The sequence below is a fragment of the Chrysemys picta genome, chromosome 6 (genome assembly GCF_011386835.1).
Source record: "Chrysemys picta bellii isolate R12L10 chromosome 6, ASM1138683v2, whole genome shotgun sequence".
NCBI classification, from domain to species: domain Eukaryota; kingdom Metazoa; phylum Chordata; order Testudines; family Emydidae; genus Chrysemys; species Chrysemys picta.
In genome coordinates, this window is record NC_088796.1 from 20,053,270 (window position 1) to 20,077,157 (window position 23,888).

General features: G+C 42.0%; 1 protein-coding gene across 7 annotated transcripts in view; it reads left to right on the forward strand.

Annotated features, from left to right (window-relative positions):
- WDR7 (WD repeat domain 7) overlaps positions 1-23,888 on the forward strand; it is a 343,609-nt gene that overhangs the window by 65,012 nt on the left and 254,709 nt on the right. For all 7 annotated transcript variants that reach the window (XM_024103360.3, XM_005296832.4, XM_024103361.3 and 4 more), the window contains 2 exons: positions 7-202; positions 5,779-5,993. In XM_024103360.3, the coding sequence (XP_023959128.2) occupies positions 7-202; positions 5,779-5,993 (411 nt within the window). The remainder of the gene's footprint in view (positions 1-6; positions 203-5,778; positions 5,994-23,888) is intronic.

Genomic DNA, 23,888 nt, shown 5'->3' on the forward strand with positions numbered 1-23,888 from the left:
TTTCAGGCAAGAGTCCAGCACTGCATCTGCTCAGTAGCCAGTGACCATTCAGTAGGACTTTTGAGTTTGCGAGAGAAAAAGTGCATTATGCTGGCATCTCGTCACCTTTTCCCTATTCAAGTAATAAAGTGGAGGCCTTCAGATGATTACCTGGTGGTGGGATGTGCAGACGGATCTGTGTACGTCTGGCAAATGGATACTGGTAAGGTCAAGTGCAAGAAACTGAACAAAATATCCCTTCATTTGGAGCTAAATTCTACTTTTTTGTTCTAAAAGATTTGCCTAGCTTTCCATCTGCAAGACAGATTGGCATGACACCAAACATACATTATCACATGTTACTTTTGGGAAATATGGCTCTCTAAATATGGAGTATATCTAGGATTCTTTGGTGCCACAAGCTCTTACATACATTCCAGTAGCTGAAACCAATAATTAGTTCTTGATTATATTTAGAGAAATACAGTTAACCGGGGTTATTCCCCCCCACTTAATTTCTTATTTATCTTTAGGAAAGCTAGTCAATGCACTTGGGCTGGCAACTACTGGACACACTGATGGAGATTTCAGTAACTGTCTGTTGTTTACATTTGTCCTTAACCTTGAAGTAACTGCTGAGTAAGCACAGTCTAGTGGTTAATCAACAGGACTTTGAGTCAGGAAATCTGGACTTTTATTCCCAGATCTGCCATTGACTTAACCTCTCTGTGCTTCAGTTTCCTTATCTGTAAAATGGGGGATAATCATATTTACCTACTCACGGGGGTGCCGTAGTTGATTTGTAAAGTGCCTTAAAATTATGTGATGAAAGGTGCTCTATAAGCTGTTCTAAGTAAGTACGTAAAAGATAGATAATACTCAAAATTACAGCTTTGAATTCAATTGGAAGCATTTAAGAGGATGAGAATGAGTTTTAAATAACAGAACAGACAACAGTGTATAAAAGTGATAGATATGATGTAGAAAATGTATATATTCTAAGCTGTTACAGACATAGAAAGGAAATAAATCAAAATATGTATGCGGTGTTCATCTGTGGAAAGCCATCCTCTCCTTAAACCTACCACTGTAGTGAATCAGTAATATGCACATCTTCAAATAGACAGTTAACCTGGGTGACCTGATTCATCACATTGTTGGGGGTGGGGGGAAAACATTACAGTAACAAATATCTTTCCCTGATAGGGAAAGAAGAGGTGGTTTCTGAACTTCAGGGGAAACTATGAAATGTACTAGAAGGGGAAAAGGAAAGCACATCATGCGGTCTTATGAAATATAATTGGGACAATAAGGAGAAAATGTTTGCGTGGAACCAGATTCTTCCAACCTAGGAGATAAATGTAGCAAATTGTGAAAGGCTTTTTTCGTTTTTGATAGTCTGTGAACTTCTCTTCAAGGCAGATCTTTCTTCATATCCGATGTCGTAGCTAGTTAGTTTTGTTGCTGTGTTGCTTTTCTCTCAATACATGATACCAGGTAGAAGCAGGAGGAGTTCCTGCAGCTGTGCGATCTATTTATCATTACTTCACAATCTGAAGTAGAAAATAACATTATCTATTGGGTTATGTTGATGATTTCACATACTGTTCAGTGTAACAATGTGAATTATACTTTCATGTACCAGCAAAGCTTTGCTTACTGAGATGGAGGCCTCCATCTGTGTTTCCACTAGGGAAAGGAGCACTTTTAAATCTCACTGTGAGGGGGTGCAAATGAGCTCCATGTGAGGGGGTTGCTGCAAGGAGGAAGTGAATAAGCACAGTTGTCTGGCTACTATGCTCATGGCTTTTCCTGGCAACTTACACTGACTTATGTCATTGTGCTGGCCTGTGTGGCCACCCTGGCGTAGGAGAGGTCATGGCTTCTTGTTTTGCTTCAATCCTTTGTGACCTTTTCAGTGCCTGGGCTCTCCCCCACAGTTTAAATCCTGGTGTAACAGGGGTTACGTAAGACATTAATAAGCTTCTCAAACATCATTAACTGAACTGATACATATAATATTACTGCTACCAAAAGTGTTTCCACAGTAGGATGTGGTTTAATATGAAAAGCACTTTAATTTCAATTAATAGAAATATTTGAGCTAGGGAGAAATAGGTTGGTTTTTTTTTTTTTTTACTTAAGATGCTTTGGTAACTTATTTTAGGAACCGGGGCATGATTTAAAAAACAACAACCCAGGTTGCAAGCAATTTTTTAAGTGATCTTATTGTAGGTATGTAATTGCCCAAATTGGAATTTTGCAGGGATACCATAACATTTCCATCTGTGCAAAAAACCAAACAAACCCCCAAACCAAAAACCTTTAATTATCACTCATAGTGCCAATTTACTAGTCAATGACTATTAGCCAGGATGGGCAGGAATGCAAAACCATGCTTTGAAGTGTCCCTCGCTTCTGTTTACCAGAAGCTGAGAATGGGTGATGGGATGGATCACTTCATGATTACCTGTTCTGTTCATTCCCTCTGAAGCACCTGGCATTGGCACTGTCAAAAGACAGGAAAAAAGTGGCTAAAAGATCAGTCGTATACCAGACCATATACCAGTCAACCATTTCTGTCATAACAATGTTCTACTGTGCAAATATCCCAGCACCCATTGTTCCAATATTCCAAGTTCAGTAGAGGAGTAACTGGGTGAAATTAATATCCTATGAGATCGGCTTGAATGTATCACTAGGAAGGTACTGGGAAAAAGAACTGGAAACATTTTTTCCTATAAATTGGGACTCCTCGTAATGTCAAATCTGAAAAGGACTTCAAAGAACATCTTAAATGTCTTTAAAAACATGAAATGTACTATTGGTCCTAATAAATATTTCAAAGCTCCAGTTTTGAAGTCACTTTTTTAATCTAGTCCCACCGCTGTGGTTAAAGACTTTTACCCTTTGTACTTCGACAGGCTGCTGGTACATTATTCTCTTTTGAGGACAAGTCATGACATAAAGGGCATATTCAGTTATGTTTTTTATATTCTTTAAAAAACTTTGCCTTTAAAAACTTCAAATATAAAGTCTTTAGGTACTTATATAGCCGCATCTCATTATGGTACTGGCCCAGAAAGAATGCAAGTACCAGCAACTTTCTAGAGAAGGCATAGTGGCCAACATATTCAAAAATGGATGGCTAAAGCTAGAGATGTGGATAAAGTGACATGATATTTTTTTCAAAAGCTATGAGTACCCAGCATCTCCCATTGAAACATCTTGAAGTATAGTTTTGCATTGAGGGTGTGCATGTGGACACGCCTATATGCACATATATAAAATTACATCCTGTTTAATGAAACTAAAGATTGCAAACACAAGTGCTCAAAAGTTAGGAAATGCCAGTATTAAAGTTGCTTGGGAAACATTAATTCAGACCCTCCTGAGACACTGGATTGCAACCCAAGAGAGCTGGGTTCTATCCCCAGCTCTGCCAGACTTCCTATGTGATGTTGGGCAAGACTGTATCATCATTCATACTCACAAAGAGCTGAATTAGTGTTTCTCAAGCAACCTTGATTCCGGCACTTATTAACTTTTGAGCACATAACTTTGTTTTTTAAAATGAATGTGCCAAATCTGTGTACACAGCTGTATTATCAAGTAATAACTAGATACTACTGATCTCCCGAGCTGGGAGTAGAACCTAACAATCCAGGCATCCAACATTCCACTGTGAGCTAGTTAATATATGTGTAAACCACTGGCTAGCATATGTTGTGCTCCCTTCTAGTGGCTAGCCTACACAGAGGATAACATACTGCTTCTGCTATTAGTACTCCTTTATCTCAAGTGGTAGAGCTTGGGCTATGGATTGAAAGGTCCTGGGTTCAAAACCTGTTGATGAGCCTCTAAAAATCTATTGGAACCCTCCACCCCTGGGGGGAGGTGCAAACCACAGAATGAGAACCTGTGTCTTATTCATACGTTCACAGCCGCAATGCTTTTTAGAATGAATGCGACTTGGCTCTAATATAGTAGACTCAGACATCTATTGCCAGAATGGACCTAGTGTACCCTCTGTTATCCGATCTGCAAAATATTGTGGAATACTTGCTTCCTTCATAAGTTAGTGTTGAGGACTTGTCAGTAATAAATTCAGTGAAATGCACAGAATTATTAATACTGGTAAGTGAAGTTGCTGAGATTAGAACTTCTGGTTTCCTTGCTTCCAGGCCAGCACTACTGCCCATAAAATAGTGAGATGGTGGCTGCTGCTGATGCTGTGCCCTGTCTGGAGCCAGAGCTCTGTGAGGCTGTGGAGCATGCTCAGTGTAGATGGAATGATCAGAGACTTTAGCAGCAAGCCTCTTAAAAGCTCTACTGAGCACGTGCAAATGGCAGTTTTCAGAGTTTTATAATTTAGCACTGGGGCAAAGGAGAGAGTAGTTTGGTTGCTGTTGCGATGGTACCTGTGCCAAGTGTGTTGACTAGTGGCCTCATGGTTTCCTGTACTCCCTCATCTTTCTATAGCCCAGGGATAGGCAACCTTTCAGAAGTGGTGTGCATTTATTCACTCTAATTTGAAGTTTCGCGTGCCGGTAATACATTTTAATGTTTTTAGAAGGTCTCTTTCTATAAGTCTATATTATATAACTAAACTATTGTATGTAAAGTAAACAAGGTTTTCAAAATGTTTAAGAAGCGTCATTTAAAATTAAATTAAGATGCTGATCTTACGCCACCAGCCTGCTCAGCTCGCTGCCAGCCTGGGGTTCTGTTCACCTAGGCCGGCAGCGGGCTGAGCAGGGCCTGCGGCCAGGACCCCAGACCTGGGGAGTGGGAGGGGTGTTTCAGGGGTCAGGGCAGAGGGCTGGGGGAGGGGGTTCAGGGCAGTAGGCTGGGGTGTGTGTGGGTGGGGATCAGGGCACAGGGCTGGGGTGTGTGGGCGGGTGTAGGGCAGAAGGCTGGGTGTGGGGGGGGTTCAAGGGTCAGGGCAGAGGGCTGGGAGTGTGGGGGGGGTGCAGGGCAGAAGGCTGGGTGTGTGTTGGGGTGTGGTGTGGGGGGTGCAGGGCAGAGGGCTCGGGGGTGTGAGGGTGCAGGGCAGAAGGCTGGGTGTGTGTTGGAGTGGGGGGGGGGGTTTTCAGGGCAGAGGGCTGGGGTGCTCGGCTCGTGGGGGTGCTCCCAGCCCCCTGCCCTGAGCGGCTCAGGGCAGGGGGCTGGAAGGGATATGCCCTGTTCCACCCCCTTCCCCCAGGCTCCGTCCCTACCTCTCTCTGCGTCCTCTACAGAGCTGTGTGCACGCTGCCGCTCTTCCCCCTCCCCCTCACTAGGGCCATCAGCTGACTGGTGCAGGGACGGAGAGGAGGAGGGGCCGGAAAGCACCGCTGGGGGAAGAAGCGAGGGACGGGGGAAGCTTGGCTGCCGCAGAACCAAGCTTTTGCCTCCTGCCCCCGCAGGGGAGAGTGGTGTGCGGGGAGGCTGAGTGGGGCTGGGGGCCGGGACCGCGGCAGGGAGCTGCGTGCCACTCAAAATCGGCTCGCGTGCCGTGTTTGGCACGCGTGCCATAGGTTGCCGACCCCTGCTATAGCCATTGGTTGTCTCTTGTCTTTATACTTAGATTGTATGCTCTTTAGAGGCAGGGACCATGTTCTTGTGTGGCTCCTCACACACTGGGGTCCTGTTACATGGCTAGGGCTCCTAACCACGTAAGTAACAGGAATAATAAGTGGTAGTCTTAGGCATTACAGAAAATACTGCAGAATAAGTGACTGCTTAACACATGCTTTTGACATTTTTGAATTGCCTGTACTAAAATAATGCATTTCATTATTCACCTTATGTTTCAAGGTGCACTGGATCGTTGTGTGATGGGGATAACGGCAGTCGAAATCTTGAATGCTTGTGATGAGGCAGTTCCAGCTGCAGTAGATTCCCTTAGTCACCCAGCCGTCAATCTAAAACAGGCTATGACTAGACGTAGCCTTGCTGCTCTAAAAAATGTGGCCCATCAGAAACTACAGACTCTTGCTACTAACCTTCTGGCTTCTGAAGCATCTGACAAAGTAAGGTTTTTGTTTGTTTTTAATTCAGTAGCTGGAACGTGTTTGTTTTGTTTGCCATAACTGAACCTATGTAGAAAATTTTAATCATATTAATCTCAAAGGGCCCGAACCAACAGCCTTAGGGTTACCATACGTCCATTTTTTCCCGGACATGTCCGGCTTTTCGGCAAGCAAACCCCCGTCCGGGGGGAATTGCCAAAAAGCCGAACATGTCCGGAAAATGCCGGCCGGGCACTTCCCCTCCCGCAGCGGCTCTGCTCCTCCCCTGACTCTTCGGCTCTGTTTAAGAGCCGAGCTGCCCGAGTGCTATGGGCTTCAGGCAGCCCCCTTGCCTCCGGACCCCAGCCGTCGGCCGGGCACTTCCCCTCCTGGGCTCCAGCTGCGCTGGGGAAGCGCCGGCCAGGGGCGCAGGGTCTGGGGGCTGCCGGGCAACCCGTGAAGCCGGTAGTGCTCGGGCAGCCCTTTTCGAGTGGCTGGGAGTGGGAGGGAGGAGGGGGCAGAGTTAGGGCGGGGTTGGGGCGGGACTGGGGCTGGGGGTGGGAAATGGGCGGGGCCAGGGCCCCGTGGCGGGTCCTCTTTTTTTTATTTGTTAAATATGGTAACCCTAAACAGCCTTTAAAGTTAATGGAAAGACTCTCACTGAATTTAGGTCAGGCCCAAAAAAGAGATGTCCTTTGAGGCTATTAAAATGAATTAAAGTTGATTAGAACTTTCTGTAGCTTCTAACATAAAGAATATTTATCCAGAGTTAAATATAAACCAAAATAAAGACAAAAAATAAACATTCTTTTAAAATTTGAAGCAAATTAATTAAAATGACATCTGTTTATGGGAATCCAAACTCGAATCTTTTAATACTTATTTAGAAGAAGTATTTCAGTGGCTCTTATAGTTTAGAGATTCATTTTAATATACATTGATTAACTGTTCTTGTATCTGCAGCTGCTTAAGTGACAGGTTACAATATGTTTTTTTCTCTAAAACAATATGGGTAAATTCCACTGCTTTTAAAAGTGTGCTATGAGTTACACTTTGGTAGGATTGTTCTATATAAAGTAGAAGCAAATGCTTAGAGTACTTGTTATATAGTTTGGAAACCGGTTTATTTTTCAGTTGATGTGTTTGAGGTTTAAAATATCGGTCACACTGAAACATGTCAATTGTACATTTTAACTATACTTTGTAGAACCTGTATTTTATAATTGACTTAATAACTTGCATTTTCACTTGAAAATCCTCTCACTCAGTTGCAATATTCATATGCTATTTTTTTCTGTGCCTGCCGTATTGGCATTTTGAGATTTATGGAATTTCTTCATAAGGTAACTAGTATAATTTATATTTATAACATAGATTGAAACTTAGTATAATTCTTTTGTCCTCTTTATTAAATACTGTGCAATGCACAATAGATGTCAACACTGTAAATGATTTGTAAATCTCAGAATGTCTGTTAAGATGCATTAACAGTTGAGTACACCAAGAACAGACTTGATAGAAATGCATTCTATTTTTCAGTTAATTTATATATAATAGTACATATTTAAATTCAGAACCATTTCCCTATCCCATCTGAAAAGAGAGTAGGGAGGGAAAAGATATATTATGACTAAAATTTCGAAAAATAAGTTTTACTGTGACATTTATGAAACACTTCTTGTAAGTGGTCATGGCCCATTATGTGATTTTTTTTTTTCTTTTTTCTTTACAATCTTGTTTATCTCAGTTTTAATAGCACATTTTATAGTGCAATTAGTGATAAAAGCCCCTGATATGAAACTAGTGTTTATGTATAGCTTGTGAACATATTCAGTCCTGCAGCAATGATAATTGTTGCCTAGTCTACAAGGAAAACAATTATGGAAGGGGGCTGGGGCGGAGAAGGAGTCTAAGAAGCTAAAGGCTGCTGGGGGATAATCACTTTATGAAAAATGTATGCTGACAGAATCATTGGGGATTTCTCTTGCCACTCTCCACTCATTAGGGATTTCTTTCACCACTCTTCTGTGTAGAGATTGTGGGTCTCTTTGAGAGAAATCTTAGCAAAGAGACACCTTCTTGATGACTTCAGCTTCCGGACTATGGCAAGAGAGGTTCAGAAAAATAACTGAAAGATTAAAGTGGAGGGTTGCATAATATTTTTTTTTTTCTGTTGGGAAATGTGTACATAGTGTGGCAAATGAAGCATTCATTCTTTTACCTTCAGTGTTTTTGTTAGGAAATGTAAATCCAGAATATTTAATGTCATGGGTATGGTAATTTACTACTGTCATGCATTTGATAATGACGATAAATCTTTGAAAATTCAGAGCACCAAAATCCAGTGTGCTTTTGTTTTATACATTTTGCTATTTTTTTTTACTTCAGGATACAGCATTTGAATTATTGTAATTGTCTTAATTGTGGTGCTCACATAGACTGTACTTTGAAAAATCAATCACATTTTCTTTGCAGTACAGGAGAACACATACACATCAGGCATGCTCTGGCTTTCAACACAGACTTTATTGAACCTGGGTGGGTGGGAATCTTTAGTGGTAGAGGAGCCAAAACTCCTCTACAGAGTCCAAGCGGTGCTACAAGTGATCTACACGCAACTCTGTTGCACGACCATTATGTCCACATGACTGCTGACCTGGCCTCAGTTGGTGGATACTCACCAATTGTGGCAGGGTACGGGGAGTGTAAAAGGAACCAGTTAGTTGACCTTGCTTAATTTTTCCTTTTATATTGTGCAGCATCCAGACTTACTGGATAACACTGGCTCTTAGTGTCAGTGATCCCTTTCTCTAGTGGTGTTTAACCTGTTCAGCCTGTGGGCTGAATATATTATTTCAGAAAGGTCAAGGGGCTATAATCAATAGTTTAGCTATTTAGTAGGCTTATGTAGAGCCAGCTGAGCTCTTATTTTGCTCTTTCTGGGCCTAACACAGCCTGGCAGGGAAGAAAGCAATGAAGCAACAAGAGCTATTCTCTCCCTCCTCTCCTGTGGTGCAGCAGGCTGCAAATGGGGGCAGTACTGAGCAACTGCAGCAGGGATAGGACAGTGGCTGTCTGGAGTGATGCTGGCTTACATCAGAGCTGTTCCTGGTGCTGCAGGGGAAGTTGGCAGACAGTTGGGGAGGTGGAGCCCCATATCTCCTTCCTTTAGTGACAGGACTGTTTTAAACGCTTCAGTTCAAAAATTTCAGGGTGGAGCTCAAGGAACATGTTTTTAATTATAATTGAATATGTATTTTCTTCTTAACTTAGTTACCCTCATTAGACACATTTTAGAGCCTTTAGGGCCATGAAATAGTTACCAATGCCCTACTTCAAGCATGCACTGCTTTAATAATCCATCAGTCCCACCAGAACTAGCTTACTGGGGTCAGCTTGTGGGATTTGATTAAACTTTGGAGTATAAGGCATTGATTTACTTAAACAGCAAGGTTAAAAAAGAAATTTTAGCAACACTCTGTAATAGTAATTAAGAAAAAATGCCATAGTGAGAGAGAAGAGTTGATGTGAAGTTACCAAAGAAATGTGTTCTGAACGAATGAGCTGGCAGTCTGCAGCATGCTTGGCTATTGTAGAAACTAAGTGGGGAAAAATATGAAGTGAGTTTTAAATGAATAAACTGGGTTTTATGTACTATTAGATGCACCAATTCAAACTATCGTTATTTTATAATATATAACATGGCTTCTTGCTCATTTCAAGCCTGTCCTTTGAATTTTGGAGAATGCCTTGTGAAGGTGACACTAGGATGCCTTTTTGAGAGTCAGCCTTTCTTATATTAAGAAATTCTACTGCAGACTTAAATTCCTACTCTGAACCTAATCTGTAATGACCATTACATCTAGCAGCATGAGTTAGCTCAGCTGTACTCTGTCATAGGATTTGCCTTCCAGTCTGCAGACTAATTATTCAGACAGATGATCAGTTTCTACTCATATTTTTACATACATCTGAATGTATGTTCACATCACGCTGATGATAGGAGAGAAAAATATAAACGTCTCAATGTATATTTCTGTATGCATTTATATGTTACCCGTGCTTGTGTCCTGGACCCACAAGATCTGTGCTATGCCCCAACTTTTAAACAGGCACTTAGAGGACCCCCTTTAGACCTCCGAGAAGTCCCACTCTTCCTTTAGGCCGCCATACTGCCTCCAAGACTGAGATTCTGGGCTCCATCACTCCTATTTCACACCGTGAGCTCTGCCCAGGAAGTCCAACTGAGATAGACTCTTGGTCAGAGACTTTTTGTCTTCTTCAGGGATCATTACAGCGTAACAAGTATTTGCAATGATGCCAGATGGCCTTTCTGAAAACAGTGTAGGTTTATTGGTTAACTGGGACACAGCATAAGGAAGTCCTTAGGTTAGCACAGAGAAGCAAAGGTTAAGATGTAGTCTTACTGGCCAAGCCAGGGCTCCCTTGAGCCATGCTGCTGAAGGAACTACACCTCTACCCCGATATAACGCTGTCCTCGGGAGCCAAAAAATCTTACTGTGTTATAGGTGAAACCATGTTATATCGAACTTGCTTTGATCCACTGGAGTGTGCAGCCCCGCCCCCCCGGAGCGCTGCTTTACCGCGTTCTATCCGAATTCGTGTTACATCGGGTCGCGTTATATCGGGGTAGAGGTGTACCTTTGTTCCTCTCTCTCTTTCTGTCCCTTTGTTTGTAAGTTCCTGTTGAGCTCCTATGTCTCTCCTAGCCTCCTGTCACCTCTTAGTCCATTGTCATCCTCCGGCAGACTCCTGCTGAGTTTAAATGTACTGCCTGCTGGAGTTTCCCCTTGTCAGTTGTTCAGTGTTCCCATTGTCTTTCTGGATCCTCCATTGATATGAGTCAGTTTCAGCCAGAACTTTACTAGTCATACCATCCCAGATGGTAACATAAACACCTCATGTCTACCATTCTTTCATCAGAGCATCTTTTTTGCTCCCACTCAAGTAAGTTGCTACCATGCATATCATTCATAAAAATGTTACAGAAAATTCCCATTTCATGACCGCTTGCACAATGGTAGTGGATTTCCTCATCTTGTCTCTTAATAATTTTAAATGTTTTTAAAAAGTTTTAATATCCTTTTCAATATCTTTCAGTCATCACAATTCCCACCATGATGTTTATTCTTTTTTCTTTAGACTTAGCAAGCACAAAGGTATTCAGTGAAGATACTGTTTACTTTCTAGCCCGGATAGGTAATAAAGATGCTTAATAATACCAAGCCAACACTGATCCATCTGCTACTCCTCTAGATATTAATCCCCAATTTGATATTGGTATTTATCACTATTTGTTTATGGTTTACCATGCTCTTTTCCAAGTTGATTTGAATTTTTTTTAAATAATAAGATTTTGTGAAACAACACAAAAAAAAGAACAGGAGTACTTGTGGCACCTTAGAGACTAACAAATTAGTACTCCTGTTCTTTTTGTGGATACAGACTAACACGGCTGCTACTCTGAAACCTGAAACAATACAAAATCCAGATTATTAATACTAAAATCCAAATATATTGTATCAGCTGTGTCCCTTTCAATAATTGGTAATTGAGCTGGGTCAGGGTCTACCGTATGATCTTTAGCCAGTATAAACAAGTCTTACGTGTTTGTGTGTGTGTGTGTGTCCGTCCGCTAAAGCTGCAGCATAGAAGCAGCATTGATCCATATTTTTTCATGTCAGTTGTAGTAGATTGACTTTCCTGAAAAATTCCTCCATTATGATGTGGCTGAAGTTTGATTTTATAATGGTGCATTGTGGGAAACCAGGAAATAATGTTAATAAAATATACATATGAGGCTTACAGAAGAAGAATGAGGGGATATATGTGGAGCTGAATAATCTCATTGCTGAAACTAATAAGGGAGAAAGATTTTAATGAAGTCTAACACAAGAACACTTTAATGGATTTGTTTTTTCTACAAATACAAGTAACTGACAGAGTTAATATTTAAAACATTTTAACAACACTTTTTTTCTATGTTTACATATGTTCAGTAAATAAAATAAAACTATTTACAGTTACTCATTAAAATAATTTAATTAACCATTAGTAAGGTACATGTTGATCAATTGCATGTATTTGTGTATGCATTTAGAAACATAAAATGTATAGTTTATGTAAATATTACCCAGATAGTATAATAATGGGCTATTTATCAATGTGAGTAATAAATAAATGCTCGAATGACAACCTGCTAACTGGAGCTTTCAGTGAAGATTTAGATTTTAGAGTGAAGTTTAAGTAAATTGTACGGACGTTACATTATCAGTGCTGCAGGATGAGTTTATACATTAGTCTAGTCTATGGAGACTGTAACCCCCCCTCCCCCAAAAAGGAAATAGGCAAATAACCTAACCATTTAAGGAAAAAACAAAGGAATTTAGTGTCAATATATGATAATCAGTTTTTGCTCTTTAAGTTTCAGGTTAAAATTATTGCATAAGCTGGAAGCATTTCTATGTTTTTGAATTCTGATTTTGATTTTATATTTTGATTTTAATACTACTATCATCAAGAGAAATCTGTTTAGAGTGGTTTGAGCATGGGCCTGCTAAACCCAGGCTTGTGAGTTCAATCCTGGAGGGGGCCACTTTAGGGATCTGGGGCAAAAATCAGTACTTGGTCCTGCTAGTGAAGGCGGGGGCTGGACTCGATGCCTTTCGGGGTCCCTTCCAGTTCTATGAGATAGATATATCTCCATATATTATATTATAGAGGCTAATATTTTGAAATTGGCTGTTTTAAACAGTCATTTTAGCATTTGAGGGCAAATAAAATAAAACATATATCCCAAGCAAATGTTTGTATACATTTTATTAAACTGTAGTGAGGATAATAGTAAGGTTACATGTGTTCTTGATAAATGTCCCATATTTAGTCGTGAGCATTGACCTTGTGTGGTGTTAGATTCCCCTTCCCCCCTGTTATTTAAATTTAAACCTTTTCAACTATATTTTGGTTTTTATTATTTGAAATTTTGGAAGAATAATTAGTTTTACATATCTATAGTGGGGTAAACAAAGCCCATACAACTCCTCTTGCTGGGCTGAAGCTGGCCACCCTGCAATACTTGCCAGCAACATCAGGCTGAAGAGACCCTCTAGCTGGATGGAATAAAAAGGGAGAAAGCAAACTTCAAAACTAGGCTCCCTGACAAAGATATCTTGGGTCTGAGGCAGAGGGACTCTAGAGGGTAGCTAAGTAACTCTCAAGGGGGAACTTTAGGGGTAAAGCCTGAAGAGAAGGCTTGGGCTGGACTTGTTTCATGTGCCTTTGTTTGTTACTGGAGTCAAACACAGGAAGGGGATAAGCTTTGCCCCTCCAAAAAGCTTATGAATTTGTCATAGAATGGATGGGAAAGTCACCTGTTCAAGTTATTGCCTATAATGAAGAAAATTAAAATTTAACAGAGGCTAAATTCTGATACCTCATATGTGAACACTAATAATAATTAAATTCTCATACCTAACAGTAACCTGTCAAATTGGAGTATCAGGTAATTAAATTAGCCTACTTTAAGTTTTGAAGTGAATCCTCAGAAATGATTTGATTCTCATATTAATGCTTGCTAGTGTTTTAGTAGTGACAACAATAGGACAGCAGAGGGCATCAGAGATCCATTCCCATTTTAGAGCCATGTTTTTTTTCTTTTTTTACATATTCTATGTTCAAAATCATTTCATTAATATTTATACAGTATATCCTTTAGCATACCATGTTTCATTTGACAAATACTAGCCATGTGCTTAAGTTTATGTATGGGATTGTTCCCATTGAACTCAAATGTGTCTGTTTGCGTGCTTGTAGGGTTGGACGCTTAAATATTACAGCTGCACAAGAATGATTTCAAAACTGTGCTCTAGATGAGTCCATTTTTAATGAACAAATTTTCCAAATCTAATGTATGTGCAGAGATTTTAATAGCTAAAATATTTCTTTTGTTATCTCTAACTTTCACTATATTGTCCCCCCTCCAGCCATAAACAAAATGTCTTGTATAAATAAATATAGTTCTGTACACTGTATTCTGATAAATTATTAGACTTTATAGTACATAAGGCATAAGAGTAATTAATGCATTGTAAATTAGATCTCTCCCCCCCCTTCTATTATACCATTTAAAAAAATAACATGTTTAAAAATGGCTTCTTCTCTCTCAGCTTTTTCTCATCAATACTGAGAAACTGAGTAATTTCCTTCCACACACTCATTTCCTGTGATCTGTCTTTCCTGGCTAATTTATTAAATAAATGGAACTTCTTGATTTTCTGATCCTGTAACACAGAACTTGGCTATTCATTGTTTTTTTTTTCTGACTGTCTTAGGCCATCTGGGTGTTCAGTCAGTGCTGCTGCTGATGGTTGAGCGATGTACTAAAATGTAACAGGAAAAAAGGGGGTGGGAGAACAGGTTCTTGTTTATAATTGTCTTCATGTCCAAAGTGAAGAGACCGCTGGAAAGAAAGTCTAATTTTTATGGGGCAAAAGAAATGAGGATTTAAACTGGGATGCTGAACTAAAAGGAGAAGTGGAAAAAATATTTAGCAGAGCAACAGATGCTATTGAAGATTAACTCAGTTGCTCTGAGTTTAGATTTGGTGGAGAGCCTCTATGCACACTATAACTTGCTGTAAGTAGGTTCCGCATATTTAAAAATCAGTCCTTAGGAATGTATTTTCAGCTGGCCCCCTCCCTTGACAAACACCTGTTAAAAATGAATACTTCCATGGGCCTCTTAAGCAATCCAAACTCTGTGTAAGAGCAAATGTTAGATTACTTACATGTGTGACTATTCACCTTGTAGCCAGGTGGCATGTGTATGTTCCTGATGCAAGCAGCTCATGCATCTCAAGGTCCAAGAACAGCAGCTTGAGGTCAGAGTTGATGAACTGGAAGAGTAGAAGAAGACAGCACATATAGTTATTTACAGAGATGCTGGCGCAGACACACCTCTGTCATGGTACTCCAGGTGAGGAAGTCGATCATGAGTGGAGACTGAGGTTGAGTGGAGGGACAGATGAGACCCATCTTCTGGCAGAAGGAGCAGAGGTTGATTCATGCCTAATGCATTGAGAAGTTCTCTCCAGGAGACTAAATTGTCGACCAGGTAGCATGTTAGGGGATTCAGTCCTTAGAAATATTGACAAATGAGCATGTGATAGCACTGAGATTTGCCTCTTGGTTGAGAAATGGGTTGATCTTACATGGCTTTTTATAAAAACATTCTAATGAGTGGCTAAGGAAGACGTAGTAATGGTACATAAAGTAGAACCTCAGAGTTATGAGCACCTTGGGAATGGAGGTTGTTCGCAACTCTGAAATGTTTGTATCTTTGAACTAAATGTTAAGGTTATTCTTTCAAAAGTTTACAACAGGACATTGACTTAATACAACTTTGAAATTTTACTATGCAGAAGAAAAATGCTGCCTTTAGCCATCTTAATTTAAATGAAACAAGCACAGAAACAATTTCCTTACCTTGTCAAATCTTAGTTTAAACTTTCCCTTTATTTCTTTCAGTAGTTTACATTTAACACAGTACTGTACTATATTTGCCTTTTTTTTGTCTCTGCTGCTGCCTAATTGCATAATTCCAGTTCAAAATGAGGTCAGTTTGTAATTCTGGTGTTCATAACTCTGAGGTTCTACTGTACAGGTACTGATATCAGGAGATAGGAGAGAGATCCTGAATGATTAATTTTGATGATTGGGGAAAAGTTTAAGACCAGAGCTTCCATAATGGCATTTTTTTAATTGCTTCTGGTGCACAGGAACAACTAGATTGAGAACTTCAGTGTCTCAATGCATGGATGGCTGCATGATGGAAAGAACAGTGGTTGACATTTATTAGGAATTGGTGGGGAACTTTGTTAGGAAGGGATAGCCTATCCTAATGGGATAGGCAGCATCTTATTTAGACTGCTGGCACAAAAAGGTTTTTTGGGGGAATATTTAAAGTAGGAAAGGGATGTGAGGGAAAACTACCAGATACAGAGGAACACTTGAGTCAGACTAAGGCGTGGTCTACACTTCAAAGTTAGGTTGAAGTAAGCCGCCTTGTATTGACCTAGCTGTGAATGTGTCTCTGTGCTCCCCAATACACCGATGCAGTAACACCAATTCAGCAGGCATCATTGCAGTATGCAGGCCATGGTCCATGTATTGAGGTCAATGCAGGATGAATGAACACTGCAACACACCTGTGTTGACCCTAGCAGTCCTTAAGCAGCTCTCCCACAATGCCTAACACTGACCACAATTGTGCACTCCACTGTCCAGGAGTCACGGAGTCCAGAAGGCCCGACCTGCTCCCTTTTAAAGCCCAGCAATTTTTTGAAATGCCTTTTTCCTGATTGTCCAGCTTGGTGAGCACACTTAGCAGCTCTCCATTGTTGTGCACAACTGCCCCGCTGACCATGCTGGGTACGCACTCCAGATGTGCACTGGCTTGGAGTAGACAGGAGATGCTGGATCTCTTGAGCCTGTGGGGAGAAGAGGTTGCGCAAGCACAGCTATGGACCAGCCATAGAAAATTGGACATTTATAAGCAGATTGCACAGAGGGTGCAGGAGAAGGGGTACGACAGGGATTAGTAGCAGTGCCACATGAAAGCAAAGGAACTGCAGCAGGCATATCAGAAGGCCAGGGAGGCCAACAGTTGATCCGGTACCAAGCTGGAGATGTGGCGTTTTTAGAAAGAGCAGGATGCCATACTTTGTGGACACCCCACCACCACCCTGCACACCACTGTGGATACCTCCAAGAAACCAGAATTGCAGGATTCTGACATGAACAGCAATGATGAGGTGGAGGAGGAAGAGGAGAAGGATGGGGGACATGCAGCTGGGAGGGTTTGAGACTCTACCACAGTCCAGTCAGTACTGACTATACTGGTAGTCAAGCATGAGTGAGCCCAACACAGGGGAAGGATCCTCTGGTAAGAGTGTTTCTCATTACAGTGATGTCTCCAATTTAGCAGGACTCAGCTATTGACTTTTCATCAATTTGCTCATACTAGAAAAGGTGTTGGTATAACAAAGAGAGAGAGGGAGTTATCTGCTTTTTTGTTCCCCTGTAGAAATAAGGGCCATGCAGAGCAGTTTGTTTGTGTACAAACAGAAGTCCTGTGAATCCTCCTGAGAGATTGCTTTGAAATGTGCACGGACGTATTCTGCAATCCTCTTCCAAAGATTTCTAGCAGCCTTATTTCTTCTTCTGCGGTTGGACAGTTTCCTATGCCAGTTGGTGATAGCCTGCTGAAGTTAAACAGGGTTAGCAGCATGCTGGCTGGGGGTGGCTTTGGAACCCCAGCAGCAGCTGTGCTCTCTCTGCCTTTGCTACCGTCCAGAGTGAGATTAGCTAAAATCATCACCGCCTACGAAAACGGTGCAAGTATTCAGTGTCATTGCCTAATACTCATACTCAACTGAGCAATTCCCTCCTCATTTCCCTGGTGCTGTGAGTGGCACCGTGCACAGGCACTCTGAACCAGAAGTGTCAATAAGCCTGTATTATTTAAAACTTTAAGTGAGCAAGGGAAGGGAATTCTGAATCTTAACTTCTGCTTTCTCGTGTGACTGTACTGACAATGGTACCTGTGTGTGTTTCAGAGTAGCAGCCGTGTTAGTCTGTATCCGCAAAAAGAAGAACAGGAGTACTTGTGGCACCTTAGAGACTAACAAATTTATTAGAGCATAAGCTTTCGTGGACTACAGCCCACTTCTTCGGATGCATATAGAATGGAACATATATTGAGGAGATATATATACACACATACAGAGAGCATAAACAGGTGGGAGTTGTCTTACCAACTCTGAGAGGCCAATTAATTAAGAGAAAAAAAACTTTTGAAGTGATAATCAAGATAGCCCAGTACAGACAGTTTGATAAGAAGTGTGAGCATACTTACAAGGGGAGATAGAATCAATGTTTGTAATGGCTCAGCCATTCCCAGTCCTTATTCAAACCGGAGTTGATTGTGTCTAGTTTGCATATCAATTCTAGCTCAGCAGTCTCTCGTTGGAGTCTGTTTTTGAAGTTTTTCTGTTGTAATATAGCCACCCGCAGGTCTGTCACTGAATGACCAGACAAGTTAAAGTGTTCTCCCACTGGTTTTTGAGTATTTTGGTTCCTGATGTCAGATTTGTGTCCATTAATTCTTTTGCGTAGAGACTGTCCGGTTTGGCCAATGTACATGGCAGAGGGGCATTGCTGGCACATGATGGCATATATCACATTGGTAGATGTGCAGGTGAACGAGCCCCTGATGGTATGGCTGATGTGATTAGGTCCTATGATGATGTCACTTGAATAGATATTTGGACAGAGTTGGCATGGGGGTTTGTTACAAGGATAGGTTCCTGGGTTAGTGGTTTTGTTCAGTGATGTGTGGTTGCTGGTGAGTTGATTGTGTCTAGTTTGCATATCAATTCTAGCTCAGCAGTCTCTCGTTGGAGTCTGTTTTTGAAGTTTTTCTGTTGTAATTGATCTAGGCTGAGGTTGATGGTGGGATGGAAATTATTGAAATCATGGTGAAATTCCTCAAGGGCTTCTTTTCCATGGGTCCAGATGATGAAGATGTCATCAATGTAGCGCAAGTAGAGTAGGGGCGTTAGGGGACGAGAGCTAAGGAAGCGTTGTTCTAAGTCAGCCATAAAAATGTTGGCATATTGTGGGGCCATGCGGGTACCCATAGCAGTGCCGCTGACTTGAAGGTATATATTGTCCCCAAATGTGAAATAGTTGTGGGTGAGGACAAAATCACAAAGTTCAGCCACCAAGTTAGCTATGACATTATCAGGGATACTGTTCCTGATAGCTTGTAGTCCATCTTTGTGTGGAATATTGGTGTATTGACCAGATTGACAGAGCCAGACGAGTACCCAGAAGTCACCTCCTACAAGACAGGCCCAACAAAGAAAATAACAGAACACCACTAGCTGTCACCTTCAGCCCCCAACTAAAACCTCTCCAGCGCATCATCAGAGATCTACAACCTATCCTGAAAGATGATCCTTTACTCTCACAGATCTTGGGAGACAGACCTGTCCTCGCTTACAGACAACCCCCCAACCTAAAGCAAATACTCACCAGCAACCACACATCACTGAACAAAACCACTAACCCAGGAACCTATCCTTGTAACAAACCCCCATGCCAACTCTGTCCAAATATCTATTCAAGTGACATCATCATAGGACCTAATCACATCAGCCATACCATCAGGGGCTCGTTCACCTGCACATCTACCAATGTGATATATGCCATCATGTGCCAGCAATGCCCCTCTGCCATGTACATTGGCCAAACCGGACAGTCTCTACGCAAAAGAATTAATGGACACAAATCTGACATCAGGAATCAAAATACTCAAAAACCAGTGGGAGAACACTTTAACTTGTCTGGTCATTCAGTGACAGACCTGCGGGTGGCTATATTACAACAGAAAAACTTCAAAAACAGACTCCAACGAGAGACTGCTGAGCTAGAATTGATATGCAAACTAGACACAATCAACTCCGGTTTGAATAAGGACTGGGAATGGCTGAGCCATTACAAACATTGATTCTATCTCCCCTTGTAAGTATGCTCACACTTCTTATCAAACTGTCTGTACTGGGCTATCTTGATTATCACTTCAAAAGTTTTTTTTCTCTTAATTAATTGGCCTCTCAGAGTTGGTAAGACAACTCCCACCTGTTTATGCTCTCTGTATGTGTGTATATATATCTCCTCAATATATGTTCCATTCTATATGCATCCGAAGAAGTGGGCTGTAGTCCACGAAAGCTTATGCTCTAATAAATTTGTTAGTCTCTAAGGTGCCACAAGTACTCCTGTTCTTCTTTTTACCTGTGTGTGTGTTATCTGTAGCTGCTGCCATTGTAGCCTTGAGGGGTTCCCCCTCCATACCAGTGGAATGCTTGAGCCAGATAAGGAGGAAAAAGAAGAGGACTAGGGGTGACATGTTCAGCGAGATCCTGCAAGCCAGTGCTGCATCAGATCATGAACAGAAGGCATGGATCCATGAATGTTGCAAACTGTATGGCGAAGGAAAGAGTGAACAGGAGAAAGGCCAAGGAGTCAGAGAGGAAGATGCACCAGGACATAATGGGTCTTCTCTGGCCGCAAACACTGATGCTGCAGAAAATTCTGGACCTAAAGTTTCAACACTCCTGGGCTTGCCTCCCTTTGCAGTCCATGGAGAATGGCAACATTCCCTATACTTCCCTCAACATTCCATGTGGCATCAGGGCCCACATTTCTGCCCCTGTCACTCCACATCGAGGGACATTAAGGACAAACACAGCTTCACATACACTGACCTGTTAAAGCCATGGTTGATGTATGTGTAGCTAAAATGGACATGAATATTCCTTCCCTGTCCTTTAAGCTCTGTTCCATATGTAACTTTAGCGTCCTCCTTGCCAAGATGGAGTCTGCTCTGCAGGCAGCTCCAGCTTCGAAAAGGCGTATGTAGGAACACAGCAGGGAAAGTCCCTTCCACCCCAGGGGCACCTGATACAACTCCCCCCGGAGTGAACACACACACACACTAGAATAGTACAGTGAATCTAGGAAAGTGAAATACTTTATTCACAGAAGGAGGAATGGAGAAAAACAACAGGGGAAAGACATAGGGAGCGGTAACACAGTGTTACATTCAACACAGGCCCAGTGGTATCACTGTCTGAAAGGGAAAACACCAAGCCATGCATTTGCATTCAGAGTTCAGGAGTCCTGGGCAAAGTTCCAGTCTGGTGGTGAGTCTTGGGTGTTCCTGGTCGTCTTTGGCACTACTAAACTTTCCCCGACAAACCCTTCTTGTGCCTCTTTTGGCACTCTTTGCAAACCCACCTAGCTAGCTACAGCTTCCCTTCTTACTACCAATGCAAGGTCACAAGCCTCAGTACTCACTGCCTCATACAGTTCTGGGCAGCTCTAGTTTGTCCTTCTCAAGTGATTCCTCCTTGGCACAGTGCTGCTCCTGTCTGAGGTGTTCCTGGTCAGCCGCTCCAGACTTTGGGCAGGTTCTCGGCTGCCTCACTATATGAGGAGCTGTTTGCTGTAGTTCTTCTATGTGGTGCTCCAGACATATACCCTGTTGCTCTCCCTCCCTTCACGCTTCCCACTCAGGACAAAGATTTAAAGGGGCCACCCTCGCTAAACCCCAAAAGGGTTACACATAAATTTGTTAAGGTTTTAATGTATTTGCTTTTAACTTGCACAGAAATTTTTTGAAGTGTTTTATGACATAGTAAAACTCTATTGTTCGGAAAATAATTCATCTTTATTAAGTCGCAACGTATTTTGCAAAATGGCTGGTGGCATTGAAAGCACCCACTTACTTGTGACTGTAAACTTTGACAGCTCATAGAATCCCTGACAAACAATGTAATAATCATAAATGTACAGCAAGCGCCACAAAGTTAATAGGGTGCATTGTCTTTTACATTCCATAGATGTGCACCAAGCACCACACAGTTTCTAACAGTTCCAAGCTGCAGGACCGGGGTGAGCACAGTGCATTAACTGTGGCTCGCTGTTGGAGCTCTTTCAAAGCCTCCCTGAACCGTATAGCTCCACGTTGAGCAATTCTGATAGCCCTTGTATCTGGCTGTTCAAACGCAGCCGACAGCAGTTCCAGCTCTACCTTCCACCATAATGGCTACTTTTTCCCTTTTACTTCACAAATTTGCAAGATGCAGCAGGCAGCTAAACCATATTTTTCTCACTGAGATCCAATCTTGTGAGTAAACTATGTCAGCGCCTCTTCAGTATACCAAAAGCATACTCAATTGTCTTGCTGCGCCTACTGAGCCGGTAGCTGAATCTCTCCTGGTGCGGTGAAGGTGGCCAGTGTATGGTGTCATGACCATGGTACTAAGGCATAGGCTGGGTCCCCCCAAGATCACTATGGGCATTTCAGTATCACCAATAGTCATCTGCCAGGTGGGAAAGAAAGCCCCTGCTTGTAGCTTTCTGAACAGTCCAGTGTTCTTAAAGATGCGAGAGTCATGCACCGTCCCTGACCAGCGAACACTGATGTTGGTTAAGTGTCCCTGGTGATCCACCTGTGCTTCCCTAACCATAGAAAAATAGCCCTATCTGTTGATGTACTCTGTGGCAAAGTGGTCTGGTGCCAAATAGGGATATGCATGCTATTAATCGCTCCACCACAGTTCGCAAACCCCATTGCAGCAAGTCATCCATTACACTTTGCTGAAAGTCACAGTCCTGTGTAGGAGGAGACGACCAATGGCCCTGCCCATTTGTGTGACAATAACCCCCATCGTGGATTTTCCAACTGCAAAATGATTTCTGCCATTGCAGTTTTCCTCCGTGTGATTGCTACTCCCTTCCCCACTGTCAGTGCAACTCTCATTCTGGTGTTCCTGCACTTGAGGGCTGGGGTAAGGTTGGCACACCGATCCAGGAATATGGCCTTATGCATCCAAAAGTTCTACAGCCACTGCTCATAATTACAAGCCTGCATTGTGATGCGATCCCGCCAGTCAGTGCTCATTTCTCAGGCCCAAAAGTGGTGTTCCACCATTTGGAGCGCTGTGAATGCAGCAACAATCTTTAATTGGGTCTTGCTATGTCCCACAGTAATCTGACCTCCAGGAAATTGTCATATTCCCCAAGGCTCTTCTTGCAGCTCTGCAAATACCAGAGGATTGTGCATCCTGTGTTTGCAACGCTTGTGACAATAGTGCAGAGCTGTGCAGGCTCCATTGTTCTGTCAGAGATGGCGGACCATGACAAGTCCCTCGTGGGTTCGTGGGATTTACAAAAATTATGGTACAGAGATGGCATTACGGGGTCGAGAAAGTTGCATGATGTGAACTTGACCCTTCTGTCCACGTCACTCCTGCATGACTCATTTCTTCCCCACCATGCACTGCCAAAACTTCCCATGAGTCAGTGTGCTGGATGATGGCGAGTTGCACACTGGATGTACTGCACTGTGCATTGAAACAAGCACTCCTGGTGAGTACTGCAGGGCGGACGCAGAGAGCCAAGTATGCATGCACACAAGCGCCATGCATACTGCGGCGGCTTTATGCTGATGTAACTTGTGGTGGCGGAAGTTTGTAGTGTAGATATGCCCTAAGGGCTGGTCTACTTTAGAGAGTTAGGTAAGCTAGATTGCTCAGGGCTGTGAAAAAATGTATGCCTTGTATAATGTAAATAAGCCAAATTAGGCCCTGGTGTAGACACCAGGTGTCAACCTTGCTAACACCTCTCAGAGGTGGATTTCCTACAGTGACAGAAGCACTCCTTTTGTTACTATAGTAAGTATCGTCACTGCAGCGGTGCCACTGTAATTTTTCTAATATAGACATACCCAAAGACATTTGCTAGGGGTTTCATTAATACAAAACTGTATATTCAGCAAACAGAAATTAAAACCGAAATGAAGAAGGTCCAGGTTGTTATCACAAGTACGTTCCAGAGAAATAACAGGGCTTCAAGGAAAGGAGTTAAATAAAAATATGTGGTCAAGAATAAAAGCTATACATTTCTATATATTGTTGCAAAAAGCTTAAAAGCAAAACAATAGGTGAGCTAGAATGCCTAGCTAAAGAAGACTGGATGGAGACTGATTGTAATAGACACTTCTGAAACACGGGGAATGTCAAACCAGGGCCCTTTGTTGTATATTATAAACTGTATTGGAAGCGCACATTAGGTTGTGGTGGGGAAATAGCACTGTATCTGAAAGAGTATGTAGAAATTTTATCACATTAGATTTCAAGTGGAAAGGACCATGTAACACAATCTGTATGCATACCAATTCCAAATCATCATCATAAAAATATATTAGTAGCATTGTACTACCAGCCTCTGAATCAGGAAAATACATTAAAAGTGCACTGTGGAGGAA